Consider the following 24,653-nt stretch of genomic DNA (forward strand, 5'->3'; position numbering starts at 1 on the left):
GTGTTCTGTTTCCATTGCCTTCTGGCACACTTGGTTACTGGTCAGAAATCTGCCATCACTGTCATTGCTGCATCTGTGAATTTTGGCCTATTTTGAAGATCATTTTCTTCTGTGCCAAAACATGCAGTTTTTATTTAGTCTTCTTAACATTCCCAGAGTTCTTTTTCCCCTTAGAAAGTGCTCAGTTGTAACCTCATGGCACATGGTCTGTCCTCACTCTCCCTCTTCCCCTCCGGAACTCCAGTCACAGCCAGGCGTAGCCTCTCCTGTGTCGTGCTTGTTTCCTCTCCGCTTACTTCATCCTGTGGATTCACCCACTGCAGCAATTCTTTCCGCAATTCTAACAAATCCATTGGTAATGTCATCCATTAAGCATCAATTTTTGCTTAGTGTTTTTTTTCAGTTTTAGAATATTCATCTAGGTTTCAATTTATCATTTCCAGATTCTAACAATAGTCTAACTCTTATCCTTTAAATCCCTCTGGATAAAAAGTAATTATAGTTGTTTTAAAGCCTGTTTTGGTGATATTAATATCTGAAGCCCCGATGGCCCTTTTCCACTTTTTCTTCTCTTCTTAGCTTTTATGTTAGCTTTTACTATGTGAATGTTTATATTACTTTCATGAGGTAAGAGTGTCTTGAGTTCAAGGCTATACCAGGAGACTTTGTCATGAATAAATGAGCAAATAAATAATGCTCTTTTTGAGCTGGCTCTCAAAAAAAGAAATCAGTTTCAAAGTCAATTATGAAAATCTTTAAACCTTCAGTGATTTCATCTTTTGCAAAAAGAATATTTCTGTCTACTTCTGCCAGGCCCCTATAGATACCAGACATTCAAGACCACTTCTTGTGTGGCTGTAAGACTGAAACACTTAGATCTAAACGGCAGCACCTGTGAGTCCCTACTTCGGGCTGGGCATTGCTCTCAGGATGTGGCTCTTTGGAATGCCAACCCAAAGAGAATAGAGGGTCATCAGAGCCTCCATTCAATGATATTTCAGGTCATAGCACTACACAAGGCTCTCAAAACTTCTACCCGGTCCCAAAGGCTCTTGCCACCCTGCCCATCACCATGAGCAAATACTCCCAACATGAGAGGTGGACTTCCCTGGACAACATTCTTTATCTTCTGCATAACCACCCTCTGCCTTTAATCAGAAATTTCTAAAAATGCAGTCATCTGGGCTGGAGGAATGGCTTAGAGGCTAAGGCATTTGCCCACAAAGCCAAAGGACCCTGGTTTGATTCCCCAGGACCCACGTTAGTCAGTTGCACAAGGGGGCGCACACATCTGGAGTTTGTTTGACCATTGGCTGGAGGCCCTGGCTCACACGAGCTCACTCCCTCGCTCTCTCTCTCCTTCTTTCTCTGTCAAATAAATAAATAATAAAATATTTTAAAATGCAGTCATCTTTTATCAGTTACTTTCTCATTGCTGGGACAAAATACCTGACCAGAACAGCTTAGGGAGGGAAAGAGTTAAATTTACAGTTCCAGAAGGTTGAGTCCATTGTGTCAGAGAAAATATGGCAGAAGCAGGAATCCCAAGTCACATCATATTAGCAGAAAGGAAGCAAGAAAGAGAGAAAGCAGCAAGCAAGACTGGACTACAAAATGTCAAGGCCTACACCCAGCCCATCAAGGCTCCACCTCCTAATGGCTCCAGAACATTCCAGAGCAGTATCACTGAGGATTTAGTGCTCAAACACTGGAGTCTGCATTCAAACTACCTCTCCATGGTGGGAGGACATCTAACCCTCTCTGTTCAACCCAAGGAATGTTTACCAAATTCCTGGCAGAGAAAAAAACTAAAAAATATTCCCTATCTCAACCTCCCCTTCCTGCTACACTGCCCCAGCCTCACAAAAAATAATGACCACCACCCAGTTCCCAAGAAATGGGCATAATTGCACTAAGATCCATAAAGCAGCAACAACAATGCCAACCCTGAGCCAACAGTGGGCCGATGTATTGATTGAGCTATCAGCAATCTGTACACAGACATTCAAATGGCTTTTAGTTTTAAATTTTCACACTCTGGTTTTCTTTGCCTTTAAATGCATTGCCCATCCTCTTGTCAGCTCTCCAGTGTGGCTGCTAATGCTGATAAGCTGGCATGCTCAGTGGGGCCTTGGGCTGGCTGGCAGTCTCTGGGAGCTGCAAGGGGACTCAGGGACCTCCACTTCCCCTGGCCACAAGGCTGTCACTAGAACCATAAACAATAGCTGGATGTGAATTCACTATGTTCATGTTTGTGAGCTCCTCGACTCCGATAACTTGTAGGGGTTTAAGCTTTTTTTTTTTTTTTTTAATCCACCAGGAATTCTAAAAACATAATTGTCTCATTTAAGAGTGAGTTTAAAATACAGTTTGGAACAATTTTTTTAAATAAACTATCCTTTTCAGCATGTAGTATAATACCATTTATATATTTATATGTAACTGTAACAGGAAAAACAACTACTTCCTGTGGAGAACACATTTATGAAGTGACCCAGGTGGTCACATCTCCTGCTTCATCGGCACCCTGCATTTTGTTACCCCTTCCAAAATGTCACGGGTTACCTAACTTTAAAGCACGTAGCATCTAGGACAGAGCTGCTCAACCTGGCCATTGTTGACGTTCGGGATAGCAGAACTCTCTGTGGCCTGTGCTACTGAAGCAGGGCTCTGACCTTGACTGTGAGATAATCAGCAACGTCCCCAAGCTCTAACCACTGCCCGAGCCACACCCCCCAACCCGGTTGTGACAACTACTGAGGTTTCCAGATAGCAGCAGAATCACTGCTGAGTCTCATTTAGCATCGCATTTCGCAACTGAGAGCCCCCGGAATTCTGTGCAAAGCTCAGAACCTCCTCTACACCACACTGGTCAGGGCACAGGAGAAAAAAAAAAAAGGAAGGAAATGAAGTTGAGATTGGGACTCTAAATAGAAGATATCACTTACTAAATGCTCACTGTGTAGAGTGTGCCCAGCACTGTCCTCAAACCTTGTAACCGTCATATCACTTGGGGATGGGTGGGGGGTGGTTCCATGGACAGAGCACTTGCCATGCCAGTGTGAGAACCTGAGTATAGATCGCCAGCACTCACATAAATGCCTGCTGGGTATAGTGCCCACCTGTAATCCCAGCACTCAGGAAGTGGCAATAGGGGACCCCTGTGGCAAGCTGGTGAACTAGACTAGCCTAACTGGTGACCTCTGGGTTCATGTGAGAGATTCCATTTCAGTATATAAGGTGGAGAGCAATCAAGAAAGACACCTGAGGGCTGGAGAGAGATAATTTAGCAATTATCATTATTAGCAACTTACCAGAAAAGCCAAAGGACCCAGGTTCGATTCCCCAGTACTTGCATAAAGTCAGACGTACAAGGTGGCATGTGTGTCTGGAGTTCATTTGCAGAGGCTAGGCCCTGGCATGCACATTCTCTCTCTCTCTCTCTCTCTCTCTCTCTCTCTCTCTCTCTCTCTCTCTCTCTCTCTCTCTCTCTCTCTCTCTTTCTGTCACACCTGATGTCAACCTCTGGGCTCTTCATGCACATATGTGCATGTGCTACTGAATACATGTATGCCCACATGTATTCAAATATTCATACACATTCATGCATACCACAGGCACACATATGCTAAAAGAATTTTAAATTTTAAAAGTCATCTCATTCATATTCCTAAAATAACAAATAAAATGACACAGTAACTTTCAACTTATCAAGAACTCCCATTGTGCCAGGCACTGCTTAATACTAATACTAATATTAATATTAAACAAGCTAGCTTATTTAATTGAAAGAGTAACCCCACATGCTGGAGGGCCCTACTATCCTTACTTCACACTATGGAGCTGAGTTCAGAAACTAAACACATCTTCCCAAAGTTATTCCTTCACCAAGTATTTAGGTCTGAATTAACAGAAAAATGCCAAAATATGTTCCTGAAAAACTAAGGACAAGAGTTCAGAAAAGTCCAAATTCAGTGACATCTTTATCCTTCTGGTGGCATATTCTAGAAGGTGAGAATCCACATAATTCTGTCATACTCCAAGAGGTCCTTGCAAGCCAGCAGAAGACCATAAACACATTAGAGAATTACGTGTAGATAATTCTGTGGGTCCCCAGAGAAGGTCACAGTAGCAGTCACAGAGCTGATGCAGAGCAGACAGCAGCTGATTTTGGACAGGGAATTGAGAAGCATGCCCCTAAAAAGTACAAATGGCACCTCATGATGAGCGCCCTAAATTGTGGAATATTTCTTAGATGTTTGCAGAAGCTGCCTCTAGGCCATAGATTCAGAAATGCTGTCGTACCTGGCGAAGTTTAGTCAGTCCACACCAGAAATGAAGTGTGGAACAGCTGAGCACCAAGAAGAAGAGCAACGAAAAGAAACTTTCCTTCTCAGTATCAACAAAAGAGAGATTAGATAGATATCCGACTCACTCAGGGTCTAGTCAGCGCACTGGACATGGGGCTCCATGGTTTGGGCTTCACAGGTACCAACTGACCCCTAGGCTCTGGATGACTTCCTGCATCTCCTGCATCTTTGAGGTTTCTTCTCTCCCCCACCTCAGGCATAAATACTGTGATAGATACAACAGCTCTGGGCAAACAGAATTCCTGCCTGTCTCAATACTACAAGAAATGATGATATTCAGACGATGCTTATTTCTATTTTCATTTCTTCTACCAAATACTTCAAATAATCCTGCTCATCAAATTCAAGCAGATACTAGAAGCTCAAACTTAAATAGGCCCAGACTTTAAATTGTGTGTGTGTGTGTGGAAGTGGGTGGAGGAAATCTGCTGCTTTAAAGGTAAAGACTAAAAAATATTTAAAGAGCCAGGCATGGTGGCGCAGGCCTTTAATCCCAAAACTCAGGAGGCAGAGGAAGGATGATCACCATGAGTTGAAGGCCACCCTGAGACTACATAGTGAATTCCGGGTCAATCAGTCTGGGCTAGAACGAGACCCTACCTCAAAATAAATAAACAAATAAATATGGCTGCAGAAATGGCTTAGTGGTTAAGTCATTTGACTGCAAATCCTAAGGACCCTGATTTGATTCCCCAGAACTCACATAAGCCAGATGCACAAGAGGCGCATGAGTCTGGAGTTCGTTTGCAATGGGTAAAGGCCCTGGTATGCCCATTGTCTCTTTCTCTCTACCTGCCTCTTCCTCTCTCAAATAAATAAATAAAAGAAGGGTGACGATGAGATGAATTCTTAAAAAGGGAAAGAAAAATGAGGTCCCAACTTAACCTATGTCCTTTACAAATATACAGAACCCAGAAGTTCAAGATAGGCATGCGGGCCGGAATACCAAAGATTCTCAGACTTGGGAAGCAAGAATATGCATGTTTCACATGAGCAGTTGTGTTGGTTTGACTCACGGTGGATGCTGTGAACTAACATGTCCTGGCTACTGATGAGTGCTTGAAACAAGCTTGTGATCTGCCTTGTGATGATAAAGTCCTCACCGGAAGTCCCAGCCCATCGCCCTGCCCTTGCATTTTTCTTTATGTCTCTAATTATCTGTCTTGTGCTGTTTGCTTTTGACACCCACATGTTGCTGCCTACTACAGTGACATGATATTCGTGGGAACTCAATGACTTTATTGAGTCATAGTTATTGGATTTCATTTAATATCTAGCCCATTGTTGGAGTAAAGTATGTCCTTTTATTTAATTTTTTTAGAAAAAAAGCAAATGGAAAACAAACCCCTCTCATGAAGAAAACCTAAAAAAAAAAAAAAAAACCCTAAAAAAAAAAAGGCTCCCTTCCTGTCAGCACAAGGACAGGGGGCTGACAGTAAGGAGTTTCAGCCAAGTCGCACTCCCCCATCTTTTATCTCCGGGATGACAGCATGTCACTCCTCGCTTCACACACGCCTAGTGAAGCATGTCTAAGAAAACCCAACAGGTAGCTTCTCAAAACTTCCTGCCTGTCATGAGAATAACAATAACTGTCAGCGTAAAAGATCCTGGAAGTGAGGCTAGGAGAGGAAACCAGCCAGCAGCCTTCAAAGAACTAGAAAGGAAGTGCGACGGCTGAAGCTTCGCTGAGGCGTGAGGGAAGGAATGGACGGTCAGGGTCAGGACGTACTGAGGACCCGCTGTCACTGAAAGTGAGGAGTGGGGGCAACGCGGGGGAGATGGTGAGAACCCAGTGTCTACAGCTGAGAGAGGAAGGGCCAAGCCCACAGCCATCCCTGTGGCTCTCAGTACTAACTGGAAGTTTCTGACCCTCAAGGATCTAAGGAATTGGGGGACAGAAGATAAGGTTTGCTAACAAAATTCAGCATTAAGACAAGAGATGCCACGGTTTTCTACCAAATGTGTATCTGGAAAGTTCATAGAGCCTTATGGTAAGACCTGAAAGCAATGATCCCCAACCATGATGATAATGTGAGCACACTGTGATCAGCACCTAAATATATTGTATTAATAAAATAATAATACATGTAATAATGCAATAATACATTCCCATGCACAGTCTAAAAGCCAAATCTTTCCAATCCTACTAAAACAATGACATAAGAATAATATTTTTTATTTTATCCATGTATGTTACATTTTCCCAACTACATATAGAAGATGTACAACATTCTTTATGGAAATATATTCTATATATTATAGACCAATCATAAAATCTTATATATGTCAAACACATGATGAAACTATATGTTAACTAAATCTTCACTCCAAACTCATAGCTACTTCAGGAAGAAACACAAGGTGATAGCTTGAGCAAAGGGAAGAGAAATTTATGAACCTAATACAGAATTTGGCATAGATCGCCTAGGAACGAGATGAGCCATTCCTGAAAAAACTACATAGCTGGTAACTGTGCCTTCCTTCCATAGAGGCTTCATAATTTAGTGTGTGACACTTGATTAAAAACTTCACAGGATCCTGTGGACAAATGTGAAATTCCAGTAGGAAATGTGTTAATAGAAAGTTATTGAGCCTCTTTGCATATTCATCATTTAATTCTCAAAGAAACCTGCCAGGAAGTCCCTATTAACCTCATTACACAGATGAAATTGGTACTGAGGGACCACATGCCCACAGTAACCAGGCCTGTTAAACACATCAAGAGCTTATTATCCTACCTCACGCATTCATGAATCACAAACGGACCTGCCAGTAATAAAGGAAAATGAATGGCATCTGGGGGGATTTTCAGGGACAATGACAGTCTAGGAGAAGCTGTTTGTATGTGTGTTTAATGTGGCAGGCAGCAAGGTCATGAAGAGCTCAGAACACCCAGCGTCTGTCTGTCGCCTCTGTGGGTGGACCCAAGTCTCAGCATGCGCAGGAGTCGGCCCAGCCCGCCCAAATGTACATAGCAGCTTTAGAGTTTCATAACCAGCTCCTAGATGGTCTCTGGGGTGCTTTATATCTTGTGTTATTTGGAAGCATCTTACCTAGTGGCAGAATTATGGCCATTTGGATGACAAATATTTCGTACAAAAAAAAAATTTAAGTTGAATCAATTCACCAGAGCACAAGAAAAGAGAAAGAAATACTCTATTTTTAATGGAATTCCATTTTTATTGGGATCATTTCAATAACTTACTTCTGTTAGCCACCGAAGCTACCACTATAAACTATCTCAGCACAAAAAAATATACCAAGATCTGATGTATTTATAATCTATATTAGTTCCATCTGAATTTAGCCATTTGGCTTCTCTGTATTTGTTTTGTCTTACTGTTTTTAAAATGGTTTTTAAAACTTTGTTATTTAAAAAAATGCCATGATCAGGACAACTTTAAAGATGCACACACACACACACACACAAAGCTATACCCATAACAGCTAGAAAGTGTTTTGTTGCAAAGGCATACAACTGGTCAAAAATGTTCCAGGCTACCCATTCTCTCTCTCTCTCCCTCTATCTGTCTTTCTCTCTATGTCTGTCACTCTCAAATAAACAAATAAAAAATGAACAAAAAAAAAATTTTTTTAAAAAAGGGCTGGAGAGATGGCTTAGCGGTTAAGCGCTTGCCTGTGAAGCCTAAGGACCCCGGTTCGAGGCTCGGTTCCCCAGGTCCCACGTTAGCCAGATGCACAAGGGGGCGCACGTCTGGAGTTCGTTTGCAGTGGCTGGAGGCCCTGGCGCGCCCATTCTCTCTCTCTCCCTCTATCTGTCTTTCTCTCTATGTCTGTCACTCTCAAATAAACAAATAAAAAATGAACAAAAAAAAAATTTTTTTTTAAAAATGTTCCAGGCTGGAAATAGGGGCTCACATCTGTAATCTCAGCACTCAGGAAGCTGAGGCAGGAGGATTGCTGGGAGTTTGAGGCCAGCCTGGACTGTAGAATGAGTTCCAGGTTAACACAGGTTAGAGTGAGACACTTGGGGGTGGGAGGGAGGAAGAGAAGAAGGAGAAAATTTCTCTATGATGTTCACAGGTTCAGTCTCATACTAAGCCACATCCACCTGAAGAAGCCAGCCCCATCATTCTGATGGATCCACATCCGGGAGTCTCCTCAAGCGTGACTGAACAACACCAGCAGGCCCCTCCACTCCCCACTATTCCAAGAAGCTCCCGCTACGTACAGTGGAGTTACTCCTTGTTACAGCTCCACAAAGGAAAGTGCTCCGTGCCTGCTAATAATGTCAAGTGGGGGGGGGAGTATTCCAAATAGACTTTACTAGATGAAACTCATTTTATTTATTTTATATCTTCATCCTGCAAAATAGACAAGTCTAAATTTTTTTTTCTCAAATTCCAGAATCCTGCCTCAAACCTCCTATCAATGTACCTCAAAATAGCGATAGCCCACCTCATCTGTTTCTCCATAGGCAGTGATGTGAGCTGTGCACTGTGCAGGCTTAGGGGTGTCAATCCCATCAGAAAGTTATAGATGTGAACATCCGAGTTATAATTTATAGATTGGCAAGTGGTAATAGCATGTGGTTAACGGGTGTTTTCATAAAATAAGTTACAATTTTTCCACTAAAGTAAGAGTGTTTTGAAAAGGAGGCCATAGTTTCCTAATTCATGCTGATAACATTAGTTTGATTCACAGGGAACCTATCAGAAACCACTACAACCCAGGGAAGTCATTAAACTAATCATTGATGACATAGTGACAGTAAGGGAATGTTTTGTTCCTGTTGAGAGGGGAGTCAAATGATGATAGTCACATCTCCCTGAGAAGTGACAGAAATCTCTTATATTCCCAACTGAAAATGCTAGTAATAAGTGGGACTCCTTGTTACATCAGTCTTGTTGTTGGGCATTTATAGACCAAGGAAAATGAGTCAAAAGAAAAAAAAAATACTTTATAAATTAAGAAAATGCCCAAATATTTCTAATGCACCACAAAGAAGAACAATTCCAAAGGAGCATTTAATTCCATCTGTATGCAGAGAAGAAAGATGAGAAGGGGTCAGCTGGGCAGGAAGAAAGCAGGAAAAGAAAATAGAGGAGGAGTGCTTAGGGAAGAGCAAGGAAAAATCAGAGCTATGAAGAGGAAAAGGTCAGGATTTGAGTGTGTAGCAAGAAAGAGAAACCCCATACGTGATGGTGCGCGCCTTTAATCCCAGCACTTGGGAGGCAGAAATAGGAGGAGCGCAGTGAGTTTGAAGCCAATTTAGGGTTACAGAGTGAATTCCAGGTCAGCCTGAGCTAGAGCAAGACCCTACCTCAAAAAAAAAAAAAAAAAAAATGTGTGGAAGGGGCAGCAAGAAACACAGAAGGTGATGGGGACTGGGGAGATGACTCAGTGGTTAAAGGAGCTTGGTTACAAAACTGCAGGCCTGGTCTTGACTCCCTAGTACCCATGTGAAGCCAGATTCACGAAGTGGTGCATGTGTCTGGAAATTGTGTGCAGGGGCAAGAGGGCCTGGCACTCGCTCACTCTCTCTCATAAACAAGTTAAAATACTTTTAAAAAATGAAAAATGCAGGAGGTAAAAATATCAAAAGAATGAGAAGTCTTTCTTCAGGATGGTGGTTGAAGGATGCAATGTATGCATCTGGTTTACTTTTCCCTGGCTCATGGGGGAAATGACTTCAACATGCTGAGTGGGAGTCCCCCACTCATTACAGACCTCTTCTCGGTAGCCCTGAACCTTCCACGGCCCACCAAAGGTACAGCCCTTTGCTTAATGATAGTAACAGGAAGCCCAAAGTGGGCTGGAGAGATGGCTTAGTGGTTAAGGCATTTGCCTGCAAAGCCAAAGGACCCAGGTTCAGTTCTGCAGGACCCATGTAAGCCAGATGCACAAGGTGGCACCTACATCTTGAGTTCATTTACAGTGGCTGGATAGCCCTGGCAAGCCCAATCTCTTTCTCTCTCTCCCTCTCCCTCCCTCTCTCTCTCTCTCTCTCTCTCCCTCTTTCACTCTTGATCTCTCTCATATAAATAAATAAATTAACAAAAAAAATTTTAAAAAAAAGAAGCCCAAAGTGGTATGGTTGAAAACTATGAAGCCAAGCCAAATATATATGCATAGACCAGGCTTGGTTTTATTGTGTGGTGTGTGTGTATGTGTGTATGTGTGTGTGTTGGTAGGCACACGCCATGGTACACATGAGGTCAGTGGACAGCCTCAAAGTATTGGACCTCACCTTCCATCTTACTTGAGACAGGGTGTCTTATTGTCTGCTGCTGTGAACACTAGATTAGCTGGCCCACAAGTACCAAGATTCTCCTGATGGCCTCCCATCATCACAGGTGTGTTGGGATTACAGGAAATATGCTTTGCTAGGATCTGATGATCTGAGCTCCTAGAGCTTTTAACCACTGAGTCATCTGCTCAGCCCACATTACTTTCTTTCTTTCTTTTTTTTTTTTTTTTTTTTGGTCTTTTGGTTTTGTTTTTTGAGGTAGGATCTCACTCTGGCCCAGGCTGACCTGGAATTCACTACATAGTCTCAAAGTGGCCTCGAATCACAGTGATCCACCTACCTCTGCCTCCTGAGTGCTGTGATTAAAGGCATGTGCCACCACACCTGGCCCATATTACTTTTGATATGGGTAGGTGTATTAGTTGCTTTTCCTGCTGCTGTGACAAAAATACAAGTTTTAAGAAGGAAGATGGCTGAGAAGATGGTTCAGTGATTAAAGGCACTTGCTTGCAAAGGCTGCTGGCTCAGGTTCGATTCCCCGGTACCCACATAAAGCCAGATGCACAAAGTGGTGGGTGCATGCATCTGGTGTTTGTTTGTAGTAGCAGGAGGCCCTGGCATACCCATGCTTGCTCTCTTTCTCTCTCTCTCTCTCTCTCTCTCTCTCCATATATATATATATATATATATGTGTGTGTGTGTGTGTGTGTGTGTGTGTGTGTGTGTATAAAAATAAATAAATATGTAAAATCTCAAATAAATAAGTAAAATCATTTTAATAAAGAAGAAAGGCTTTGTTTTGTCATTCAGTTTGAGGGTATGAATTCCATTATGGGAAAGGCGTGGTGGAAGGAGTATGAGGCAGCTGGTCACATAACATTGCCAATCAACAAGCAGAAGGCAATGGATTCAGGTGCTCTGCTCACTTTGCCCTTATTCGTTCTGTGACCCCAGCCCATGGAATGCTCACACCCGCATTCAGGATGGGTCTTACCTCCTCAATTAATCCTTTCTGGAAACAGTCTCATAATCACAACCAGAGGTGTTTCCATGGTGACTCTAAATCCCAACTTGACAAGTAAGATTAGCCATCAGTCTGCTGTGGTAACCTTTCATATTATATAGACAGACAAAACCCAGAAAGTTTTATACTCTGAATCTATGGGAAAGTATACTCAATAGGGGATAATTAAAACCCATCTCTACTAGCTATGACAAAAAGAATCCAGTGGGCAACACTTTTTTAATGTATGGAATATGAAATAGCTAAATCAAGCCAACATATCAATAATTAAGTTTTAATAGACAGTGAGAAAATATATAGATGATTTATAAAAATCATGGGGGTTGGGGGAAGGTTCAGAAGTTAAAAGTGGCTGCTTGCAAAGCCTTCCCTCTGGGTTTGACTCCCCAGTGCCCATGTAAAGTCAGATGCACAAAGTGGCACATGGTCTGCAGTTCATTTGCAGTGGCAAGAGGCCCTGGCATATTCATTCTCTCTCTCTCTCTCTCTCTCCTAGCAATTGAATAAATTAAAATAAAATAAACACCTTGGTTACATACCTCAAAACATTATTGTAATCAGCTTGTGATGTCTTAGGGTTTCTGAAGGCACTGGTTTGAATACATAAAAGATAATCCATCTGATTCACAGATAAAATTAAGCTTTCCATTGTATTCCAATCCTTTTTATGATAACACACACACACATACACACATTTTTTGCTGACAATATATCTCATTCTTCACAGTGCTCCTATATTCCTAAATGTGGGAAAAACTTGGAAGAATCCATGTCCCTGGTGAACGTCGTCATGGAAAACTTCAGGAAATACCAACACTTCACCTGCTACGCTGACCCGGAAGGAAACCAGAAGAGTGTCATCCTGACCAAACTGTACAGCTCCAACGTGTTGTTCCATTCACTCTTCTGGCCCACGTGTATGATGGCGGGGGGAGTGGCCATCATCGCCATGGTGAAACTCACTCAGTACCTCTCCCTGCTCTGCGAGAGAATCCAACGGATCAATAGATAAAAGACAAACCGTGGATATGATAGTTTTCTTTAAAGCTCAAATACTGTTTTCTTTCATTCTTCACCAAAGAACCTTACGTTTGTAATGTGCAGTCTGAGTTCCTTAATATATTATTCTATGTAGAGCAATAATGCAAAAGCTGTTCTATATGCAAACACGGCGTCTTTGTTATTCAGGAGAAGAGGTGACCATCCTGTGTTGGTTGTTTGCATACTCTTGTGTTGATGCCAGAGCTAGATGCCCTGCCCTCCTTCCACCAAAACAAGGCTGAGCTCTTCATTTGCTAAGTTTGTGGAGGAGTGTAGACGTGAACCACATCCACATGATAAGGTCTGTGTTCCTGGTTCTCAGACCTCTTGAACATGAGATTTTTCTTCATTTGTTGTTTACTAAAGCTACAGCCAAAAAGATTTTGTTATTGTTGTTTTTCATTTTACATTGAGCCCTGTAGCAAGTAAAGAGTCCATGTCTCTGAATTAAAGGGTGGTAAGCATTTTCCTTGTATTTTTACCATATCACTGTCATGAAGAGGGGAAATCTAGCCAGCTAGTTTTCTTCCATTACTTTTTATTCACAACTTTGCATATTTTAGATGGTTTTTTTTTAAAAAAAAAAGATATTTTCATTAGCTAATTCTAGGATCTCTTCCTATGATTTAAATAGGAAATGACTAGAGCCCTTTTTCCATTTAAGACCCTGCTACTGTGTGAAGAGGTGAGGCTGGTGAAGAGCTCTATCCTGTGAACTGACTGGATGTTGGTAGCTGTTCCCGCTCAGTCAGGAGAGCCTATGTTGCTAAAATGTCTATGTGAAAATTTTTTATCTCATCTCATCTTAAATGGTAGACAGTAAAACTTGAGATATTATTGCTTGCTGTTGAAGACTGGTGAACTGGTTTCAATGGGTAACTCTAGCAGTAGATGAACGTGTTGAGATATCTCTCTTTGACAACTCACATTAACGAATGTGTGATCTCTCCTCTGACAGTAGTTCCCTATTGGGATTTTAAAGCTATGTATTCAGACTATTTGACTCTTCTACATGTTTTATTTTTCTATTTATAATGCCCTTTTTTGTTGTTATATTTTATATGCAATATACCTTTTTCCTAGCACACATTTGAACTGAATAACAGATTTAAAGAAAGCCTTTCTTCACATTGCTATTTACTTATTATATTTGGGGGGAAATGAGGGGTCTGTTTTAAATAAAAAGCATTCCATCTTTTATTTAATATCAATAACAAAAGGAGAAAACAAACATCTATCTTTCTCATCTATATTTAAGTACCTTTTTGTAATGTAGTCTTGACGTTTTTTAGGTAATTGCAAAATTTTACAAATCATTTGTGGAATGAATGGTAAAACTAATCTCAAGAAGTGGAAATTATTCTGCAATATTGTAATTCATAGTTTGACTTTTCATAAGCAAATAAATCCCTAGGGTGTAATCAGGACTTTAAATGTGTAATTAAAAAGTTTTTTTTAATCCACTTACTCACCAGATTTGAATACATCTTGCATTCTGAACTGACAATACCTGGCCATCCAAATACCTGTCATTCACTATCTAAAGATATTTTAAGAGATTTAAAAAAAAAAATCCTTCTAACACCTAAACAGAGACACTTGTATAAAGCATGAATGAAAAGTTATTTCTTACCTTAAAAAAATATAATTCTGAAGATAGTTTTAAAAAAATCACAGGCTAGAGAGATGACTTAGTGGTTAAGGCACTTGCCTACGAAGCCTAAGGATCCAGGTTCGATTCTCCAGGTCCCATGTAAGCCAGATGCACAAGGTGACACATGCATCTGGAGTTTGTTTGCAGTGGATAGAGGCCCTAGCATGCCCATTCTCTCCTCCCCTCTAATAAAAAAAAAAATAAATCTTAAAAAATAATCACATAGGGAAATAAAGGATTGAAAATTTGTAATCTTAAATGTTCCCTGGGCTTCTTTCAAATAATCCAAAGGTGAAATATATGTAAGATAATTACATGTGTTATTTTTATTTTCCCTTACTTTTGGGGTTTTTTTGGGGGGGTGGTTCAAGGTAGGGTCTCACTCAAGCCCAGACTGACCTGGAATTCACTCTGTAGTCTCAGGGTGGCCACAGACTCAGAGTGATTCTCCTACCTCTGCCTCCGGTGTACTGGGATTAAAGGCATGTGCCACCACACCCAACCTCTCCTTTAGTCTTTGTTAAAAATCTCCAATTTATGATTTAGATAAGAATATAGTAAATCTGAAAATAAGAGTATCAAAAGATATTAATTAGCACCTTCTAGTACCGCTACAGCCAACAATCCTTTTAAGTCACTTAGGTATATGCACAATTACTCATTATTATCAAAGAGAAAGACTTGAAGCTAATGATATTGTTGTTAATGTCTTGGGACTAGTAATAGTATTTTGGGTGTTTTTTGGTTTAGTTTTCTTTTTCTTTTCTTTTTCTTTTTTTTTTTTTTTTTTAAGTAGGGTCTCACTCTGGTTCAGGCTGACCTAGAATTCACTATGTAGTCACAAGATAGCCTCAAGCTCACAGCCATCCTCCTACCTCTGGTCCTGAGTGCTGGGATTAAAGGCGTGCGCCACCACGCCTGTTGTGTACTAATGTTTTAAATGCCTAGTTAGCTAATTTAATATTTTCATTGGAAGACCACTGTTGTTTTCACTCTATGGGTGGAAATGTTGGATCTCAGGAATGTTAAATCACCTCCCTCAAAGTTACAGAGATGGTGGAGAGCAAAGACTCAGAGTGTAGCTTTATCAATGTGGGAGCCATTTCCTTGGCTTTGGGGCCTTTTAGATTAATCTGAAGAATTCTGAAGTTTGGAAGGGACGACAGAAAGGACAAAAAAAGAGCACAGACTTTACTCAAGGGATGGTTACTAAGCACTTTCATTAACTTCTTTATTTCTTCCTTTTTTCATGTGTATGTATGCATCACTGTGGTGTGGTGTATGCATGTATGTATGCATGAGTATACACGCAGAGGCCATGCCGATATGCATGTTTCTTTGAGATAGAGTGTTGCAATGACCTTCTCATTGCTGGGACAAAACACCTGACCCAAGGCAGGTTATAGAAGGAAAGGGTTTGTCTAAGCTCACAGCTTCAGTGAGAAGTTTCATCATGGCAGAGAAAGGATGGCAGCGCAGACAGCTGGGGTGTCATATCTCGCCCTGTCGGTGGGGAGAAAGTAGCTTGCAGAAGCTACTCCAGCACTAGCAACAAAGCTGAACTTTAAATTCCCCAGGCCTGCACCCGATGACACATGTCTCCAACAAGGCTCCATCCGGTAGACACTAAGTAGGAGGCTTAATCACAAACACGCAAGGAAATGGAGGTAGGAGTCGTACATTCAAACCACCACGCAGAGTCTCTCATTGATTCCAGAGCAAGTTGTTTACAGACACCCAGCAATTCTCCAGTCTCTGTTTCCCATAGGACTAGGGTTACAAACATGCATGGCCAAGTCCAGCTATTTAAAGGGACGCTGTGCAATCGAATCCAGGCTGTCTCAGGCTCCCTCAGGCCCTCTTGCATGTGTGGAAAGTACTCTTGTCTCCTAAGGCATTTCTCCAGCCCCTCTGTATGTCTTTGGCTCAACATTTATGTAATAAGACCAGCATATGACCAAGGTCCCTTTAAGAACTACCATTCCATTCCAGGTATATGGGGAAAAAAATCAAACCATTCTCCCTCCTTTAGAACACAGTCTGATCCTTAAATAGTTCTTTTGTGCACATTAACCTAGGGATTTTATAAGACAGCCTCCCTGGTAGCATGCCCAATAAGTCATTTGCCTCTTTAAAGCCCCAAACCTTATTTACATCTGCCAACAGCAGACCTCTGAGTCTCCACATGACTGGACAGGAATGATTTCTGCAAATGTTATGAATGCCTACACGTCCAAATCACTTTCATTATCCTATTGGCACACCCTATCTAAAACTTTATTGATTTCAGATTGCCTGAGTTACAATTGTATTAAAACCTAGAAGTGATAAATGTGCCCGATGACTGCTTGCAAGCAGCTGTAATAAAAAGATAGTGTTCTACAGAAAGCTACTGAGGAAACACGAGCTGATGGCAATGCATAAGCAATCACAGAGCATCTCCTACGTAGACCATATGACATTTAGAGTTCTAACACGCTACCTTTCTCCATTGCTGGGAATAACCAAAGAATACTCGCACACAGCATTTCTAAAAACAATAGTGTTTTGCTAATATCAAGTCATAAGCATCTTAACATTTTCCTGTGGGTACAACATCTTGACTGTTATCATTTTATTGACATTAACAGAGAGACATGTAGGATGGAAAAGTGAGATGAGTAACAAACTGAAGTGAGGTAAGAAAAACATTTTAAAGGAGTGATTTGTTATGAGTTTCATTAAATTGCTGTCATTCTGCACCAAAACACTGAAATAAACAGTACTCAAGAATGTAAGACACTATTCACTGTCCTGGTGAGAAAGAAGGAATGACTAAAGGTCAGACATTGTTCCTTTCTTCTCATATGCTTTTTCCCTGTCCCTTTATAAGGGAAATTCAGTTAGAACAATCCCACTATTAAGTGATAACCACATCGGTGCATGTATAACATGAGGACGAGATGAGTGAGCAACCCTTTGGGATTCTTCTGGAAATGTTGTCAGTGTAACCTGTACAACTGGACTGAGTGCTCAAATTCTAATTGGAATCTGTTCTTCATACTGTACCTACATGACAATATGGAATGATGCAAAGTGCCAAACACTGCCTTGTGTCTCTAAGAATGGTCTATAATGTACTTGGAGGGTTTGGACAACACACATGAAGAAGTGAGCACCATGGTCTCTAATCCACATGTGTAGGATAATATCTACAAGGAGCTGGGGTGAAGCTTAATATATATTACATATATGTGTTACATATATATGTATAGAATGATTGATCATAGAGTATAGAACTGGAGAAATGGCTCAGTGGGTAAAGTGCTTGCCACACAAGTATAAAAACCTAAGTTCAGAGAGCCTGTGTCACCTCATTCAATATGACCATTTCCAATTCCATCTATTTTTCTACAAGTTGTATAATTTTATTTTTTTTTTCTTTACAGCTGAATGGCAGTCCATTGTGGTATATGTACTGAATCTTCATAATTCATTTAGCAATTAGTAGCATCTAGGCTGATTCTATTTCCTAGTGATTGTGAATAAAGCAGCAATAAACATGGTTGAGCAACTATCACTGGAGTATAGAGGCTTTAAGATAAATACCTAGGAGTGGTATAGCTGCGTCATAAGGTAGTTCTAGTTTGGATTTTTAATTTTTGTTTATTTTATTTATTTATTTGTTTATTTGAGAGTGATAGGCAGAGAGAGAGAGAGGGCGCACCAGGGCCTCCAGCCACTGCAAATGAACTCCAGATGCATGCGCCCCCTTGTGCATCTGGCTTAAGTGGGTCCTGGGGAATCCAGCCTCAAACCAGGGTCCTTAGGCTTCACAGGCAAGCACTTAACTGCTAAGCCATCTATCCAGCCCCTATTTTGACTTTTTAGAGAAATTTCCACACTGATTTCCATAGTTGCTGAAAAAGGAACTCTCTTTCCCCAAACCCTCGCCAGTATTTGTTGCCATTTGGGTGTTTGTGTGTGTATTTGTTTGTTTGTTTGTTTGTTTTTGATACTAGCCATTCTGACTAGAGTGAGATAGAATCTCAAAGGAGTTTTAGCCTGCATTTCCCTGGTGGCTAAGGATGTTGAGCACTTTTAAGAATATTTATTAGCCATTTTTACTTCTTGTTTTCTGAACTCTCTGTTCAGTTCCATCGCCCATTCTTTGACAACACATGTTTTGTCTCACATGGGCCTCCTAATTTTGAATTTCCAGATTAGTGGTTATAAATTGGAGTACCTATATAGGCCAAGAAGCTAGAAAGGGCCCATGTGGGTGGAAGGTGACATTTTCTGAGGGCATAGTAGAACACATGGGGCAGAAAAAGAGAGGGGGATAATATATTTGGAGGGAAAGGTTTAAATAGGGATGGGAAAGGGAACTGGGGGAGGATGAATCAAAACTAAAGATACATGAATGAGCCATATGGAAACCTACTACATGGTAAGCCAATTAAAATATAATTTTCTTAATGTTTGAATGAAAATCCTGTATGTGAGTGGAGAAAGCTATTCCCAGAAGCCATCAATTATTTATTGTAAATTCCAGTGCCAGGATGAAGATTTTCTTCAATGCGTTGTTGGTCAGGAAAGTACCAGAAGCCTCTCAAACAATATTGACTATTGCCACTATCCTTGGTTGCCCACCATAACTAGACAGTGAAGTCCCTCATGCTGAAGACACCATATGTTTCCACTGTAGGAGATAAAGAAACTACGCTGGGGATAAGCTGGAAGCTTCCTCCCAGCCAGCTAGCTTTCATCATACCAAAAGGTAATATGCAAGCTGCTGGGGGAGAAAAGCCATCAACAGTACGACTCAGATATGAACCCTGTGTGCTCCATAACCATCCTGCCAGGCAAGATATGCCCACTGGGGCAACAGTGGCATAAATGTTATAGGAGGTCCACTCCACAGGAGGGATTGTATGCCTAGAACTATAAATCTGGCCAAAAGCCTAGGGCTAGGAACATAGGCCCTAGTCAGGAGCCTACAACTGTGGTTATGCTAATGGACATATATTATACTGCCTTCTAAATATCTGTTTGGGGCTGGAGAGATGGATCAGCAGTTAAGGCACTTGTCTGCAGAGCATAATGACCTGGGTTTGATTCCCTACTACCCACCTAAAGCCAGATGCACAAAGTAGCATGTGTCTGCAGTTCTTTTGCAGTGGCTAAAGGCCTTGGCATACCCATCGCCCTGCCTTCTCTCTCCAAATAAATTTTTAAAAGATTTAAATATTGGTTTGTTCTCATAGATTTTAATTGCTTGAAGCCTTGATCACAGAAGTTTCTTACAACAACGGGCAGTGATTAATGCAGAGATGCATAAATGGCAAAATTTCTATGAATAAGTAGCTACTGTTTGCTCACCTTCAAACAGGACATCTCAACCACCCCCTCCAAGGCTCAGGGAAAGAATGTAAGGATGGTGATAAGGGTTGAAAAACACTGTCCTCTACATGAAACATGGCCACTGCACTCATGAACTCACAGCACTTGTGGTTTCCAGCACAAGATTGAGCCTATTCATACTTCACCATTAAGAGGGAAGGATACATGAGACACCCCCCCCCCCACTCTCAAGGTAGCTAATAGCAGCTAATTGTTGCTGGTAGAGGCAGAGTCAGGTTCATCAGTGGTAGAGCCAGTGGCAAGTTGTTCATTGCACAGTAAATAACCTTCCACCCATGATCATTCAAGGAACTCTAATTTAACTCACTAGTTGAAAGAAAGCATGAAGGTAATCTGCAGACTAATAAAGAAAAAAATATTAATGGGAGAAGAAGCAAGGTAAAAGAAGTTTATTACAAGGAATAAGATCTAAATACATTATATACAAGAAAGTATCACATACAAAAAAATAAAAATGTAAAGAATTGAGTTCAGTTTCCCAGTACCCATGTGAAATACTGGTCACAGCAACACATGCCTCTAATACCAGGAAGGTGGGAAAAAGGAATTTCTGAGGCTCACTGGCTACCTAGATTAGCTGAATCAGTGAGGCCCCAGGTTCAGCAAGAGACCCTGTCTCAAAGAATAAGGTGGAGAGGATTGAGGAACACCCCTCATATTTCCCTCAGGCCTTCACAGACATCACACATATACATGAAGGATGGTCACTACATTACCTACTACAGTGAAATACCTGACACTGACTACCTGTGGGAAAATGTCCTTACTTCAGAGTTTTGGAGGTCCGAGAACGACGGTTCCATTGCTTTGGGATGCAGATGAGAACAGTGGAAGACAATGACAGGACAGCCCGTGAGAGTGAGTGGTCACATCCAAGCCAGGACTCAGAGAAAGAGAACACGATGGGAGTCCCACATTTCTTTCCAACACATGAAGAAGTGAAGTACGGAAAGAAGTGTGAAAAGATGACTTTCTCCTCCTCCCAGGTCTTTCCCACATGCTCCTAGATGACTAAGGACCTTCCATTGGGTCTTGCCTTTTAAAGGCTACAGCATCTCCCAGGACCACCCTCCCAGAGACTTACCTTAGTACATGGACTTTTGGGGAAACACATCTAAACTCTACCAGCTACCTGCCAAATCTGTACAAAATAGCTAATCTTCCTGTCACTGACTTAGTTTGCTCCTGTTGCTTTATTGGAAAATGAAGGATGGGATAAGAAATGAGCAAGTCCATTTGTTTAGAATACAAAACAATGGAAAATAACCCATGTAGCCAGAATTATTGACATAAAGGGAAATTTATAAAGGGAAAGGAAATGACATTGATTTTAAATGGGTAATGTCCATGGGAGAGATGAATTGATAAAGCCGGCTAAATCAGATGCCTTATGAATTTTAATCCTGTACCAATTCTACTATAGATTTGGCCTTCTGGAAGGTAACCCTGTCTAAAACTCTACACTGTGTTCTTACTCAACATTGACAGAGGATGATTACTCAAAACTGTAGCTGGGGCTGGAGAGATGACTTAGCAGTTAAGGCATTTGTCTACAAAGCTAAAGGACCTATGTTCATCTTCCCAGGACCCACATAAGCCAGATGCACAAGGGGGCACATACATCTGGATTTTGTTTGCAGTAGCTGGAGGCCCTGGCATGCCCATTCTCTCAGTCTCTGTCTCTGTCTCTGTCTCTGTCTCTCTCTCTCTCTCTCTCTCTCTCTCTCTCTCTCTCATAAATAAATAAAATATTTAAAAAAAAACTGTAGCTGTACTCCTAGAAAAATGTTGCTACCATTGCCATGTATCTGCTTTGGCTGAAGTGTCACTTGTCAGGGCACTGATAAGGAATTGAAGGAAATTGTCAGTCTCTGAATTCCAGTTGTAACTATGAGTGCTTCACTAGGGTGGAAAGGTGTATGATTCTCTCAAACAATATACTCACTTAATTAGGGCTTTCAGAACTATTCTTTAACTGAGTTAGAGAAATGATTCAGGGGCTGGGGAGATGGCTTAGCAGGTTAGAAGGCTTGCTGTGCAAGTATGAGGACCTGACTTTGGTCCGAAGTAGCCATGCAAAAAGCCTGGCATGGCATGGCCTGGAGAGACGGCTTAGTGGTTAAGACACTTGCCTGCAAAGCCAGAGGATTTAGGTTCCATTCCCCAGGACCCATATAAGCCAAATGCACCCACGGATGCCCTGGTGCACCCATTCTCTCTCTCTCTCCCTCTCTCCCTCTCTCCTTCTCTCTCTCTCGCGCTCTCTCTCTCTCTCTCTCTCTCTCTCTCTCTCTTGCTCCCTCTCATAAATAACTAATTTTCTTTTAAGTCTGGCATGGATGAACGTACCTGTAACCCCAGCGCTAAGGTGGCTGGAGACAAGAAAATCTCTGGGGCTCCCTGGTCAGCCAGACTAACTAAAGAAAAAGGAGGGAGAGTGGGAGCTCCAGGTTCAGTGGGAGACTGTGTCAGAAGAAATAAGGTAGAAGAATGACAAAGAAGGCCAGCCAACATCTTTCTCTGGCCTCCACATGTGTGCACATGGGACACACACATCTGTACACACATGCATATCCCACCACCACACACAAAGAAAAAATAATAATGTGGAAGCTGGGAAGATGGCAGCTAAAAGTGCTTACTTGCAAAGCCTACTAGCTCAGGATTCCCCAGGTTCAATTCCCAATCCACCCAACCACACAAATATGCCAGATGCAAAAAGTGGCACAAGTGTCTGGTGTTCATTTGCAGTGGTAAGAGGTCATGGTATACACACACACACACACACAGTAAGTTAAAATTTAAAGAAATGTGAACTCAGGAGTATCAATAGAGTCACAACAAGACAACAAGACAATAGAGAAGTTCTCAGTATCATTTACCCAACCCCACCAACTACTGGCAGTACCAGAAATTTCCTCAGGTAGAACTCAAAAAAAAAAAAATTTGTTCTCCTTGTATCCCTTTTCTCACTGCTGGGCTCACCAGTGTGGTCCAAAGGATGGAGAACACCTGGTGTGAAGACCGCATAGCCTAGCAGCATGCCATGCCCACGTCTGTAACCATGGAAGCAAAGCGTATGATTTCAGTTCCACTAGATGTAGCACAAAGCCCGGAATTTGATTCCCAGCACCACATAAACCTGGCACCGGTGGTGCATGTCTACAATTCCAATACTGGGAAGATGGAGGCAGGAAGATCGTAAGTTCAAAATCATTCTCGGACTTAGGCCAATCTGGGATACATGAAAGCCTACCTTAAATTTACACAGAAAAACTGGTATGTGTGAAAGGAGATGCTGGACAACTAAAAATAGCAGATACCTGCTGCAGGCAACTGGAGCAAGCTCCTACCAGACTCCTGTCCAGCCAGATGTCTACTAAAGGGAAAAGATTACATGGAGATTGATGTGGGAGTTGGGGAGTTAGATGTTCATAAAAATATGAGAGTCTGGGCTGGAGGGATGGCTTAGCAGTTAAAGTGCTTGCCTGCAAAGCCAAAAGACCCAGGTTTGATTCCCCAGGACCCATATAAGCCAGATGCACAAGGTGGTACATGTGCCTGGAGTTTGTTTGCAGTGGCTGAAGGCCCTTGTTTGCCCATTATCTCTCTATCTGCCTCCTTCTCTATCTATCTCAAATAAATAAAATAAATTTTTAAAAAAATACGAGAGTCCATGAATCCCAACTCTGGGTCCTTGCCCAAGTTATTAAAGAATTGAAAGTATGTAACCAGGCATGGTGGTGCATGCCTTTAATCCCAGCCCTCGGGAGGCAGAGAAGTAGGAGGATCACCATGAGTTCAAGGCCACCCTTAGACTACATAGTGAATTGAATTGAAGGTCAGCCTGGGCCACAGCGAGACCCTACCTCAAGAAACAAAATTTTAAAAAAATTGAAGATGTGGACTGAGAGAAGGGTAAATTATGAATTTTGAGATTTATTTTTGGGATAGTTAAGCTCCTAAGGAAAGACAAGCAGGAAAGCTCAAGCCAGAAGAGATGGAGGAAAGCTCCCTCACACAGAAAGGTCTGGGCACACACACCCGTGGAAAGCAAAGCAAGAGAGCCCAAGCCAGAAGATACCCCTCACCTAGGGGTTCAAAGAGACTAAGGCGCTCAGAGCTCAAAGAGAGATCGCACCCAAAGCAACAAAGCACACAGATAAAACGAAATCCCAGCCAGGCTGGGAAGGGAGAAAGGAGACCTAGAAAAGTCAAGCCAGAAAATTGGAGCCAAAAGCATACACAAGAAACCAAGAGCCAAGAGGCCAAGAGAGTTTACACACGTGTGCCAGGCCCATGCCTATGAATTAAACATCCAATTAAGATGAATCGTATCATCAGACTCAGGAGTCTAAGGGAGGGACCTGATTGGTTAGTGGGCTCAAGAGGCTGACTCAGGAAGAGCCAACCCACAGAAGCTATACGATCAAAAAATTAAAAATAAAAATAAAAAAAAAACAGCTGCTGCTGAGGTGTTGCTTGCAGCCATCTTGGATGATACTGGATCAGATGCGGGTTCTAGTCCTGCCCAGGTCAGTCAAGGGGGCACACATGCTTCTGTAAGCCAGTCCCTAGCTAACTACCTACCAGAAAAATAGTTATCTTGCTCCTAGCCCAAATTAAGAGGCAAAGAACGTAAGGAAATGGTGCTCCTGATTTTCTTTGCCGTTTTTCTGTCTCCCTCAGTTATCTCATGCAATTTAAAAGGAGAAAAGCATTTCTGGTTTTCACTAAATAGGGGATGCAGGATATTTTGGCTCTTGTGGAAGACAATAAACTTGCTTACAGAAAAGTGCACGGGCTACTGATACTGCAACAAGGAGTTGACAGAAAACAGAACTTGTTTTTAGGAAAAGAGAAGAGGAATTTTTAAAACCTCATTTCAGTAGCTATTGACATCCATCTGATACAAAGAAACTGCCCTAAACTTTCCTTAGAGGTCTTATA

At 41.6% G+C, this 24,653-nt stretch overlaps 1 protein-coding gene across 2 annotated transcripts in view; it reads left to right on the plus strand.

Moving 5' to 3' along the window:
- The window catches only part of Kcnmb2 (potassium calcium-activated channel subfamily M regulatory beta subunit 2), a 291,481-nt gene extending 277,676 nt beyond the window's left edge, over positions 1-13,805 (plus strand). For both annotated transcript variants that reach the window (XM_045130068.1, XM_004652329.3), the window contains one exon: positions 12,333-13,805. In XM_045130068.1, the coding sequence (XP_044986003.1) occupies positions 12,333-12,617 (285 nt within the window). In that variant the 3' untranslated portion in view covers positions 12,618-13,805. The remainder of the gene's footprint in view (positions 1-12,332) is intronic.
- The last annotated feature ends 10,848 nt before the right edge of the window (positions 13,806-24,653 follow it).

The sequence above is a fragment of the Jaculus jaculus genome, chromosome 11 (genome assembly GCF_020740685.1).
Source record: "Jaculus jaculus isolate mJacJac1 chromosome 11, mJacJac1.mat.Y.cur, whole genome shotgun sequence".
Taxonomy (NCBI): Eukaryota; Metazoa; Chordata; class Mammalia; order Rodentia; family Dipodidae; genus Jaculus; species Jaculus jaculus.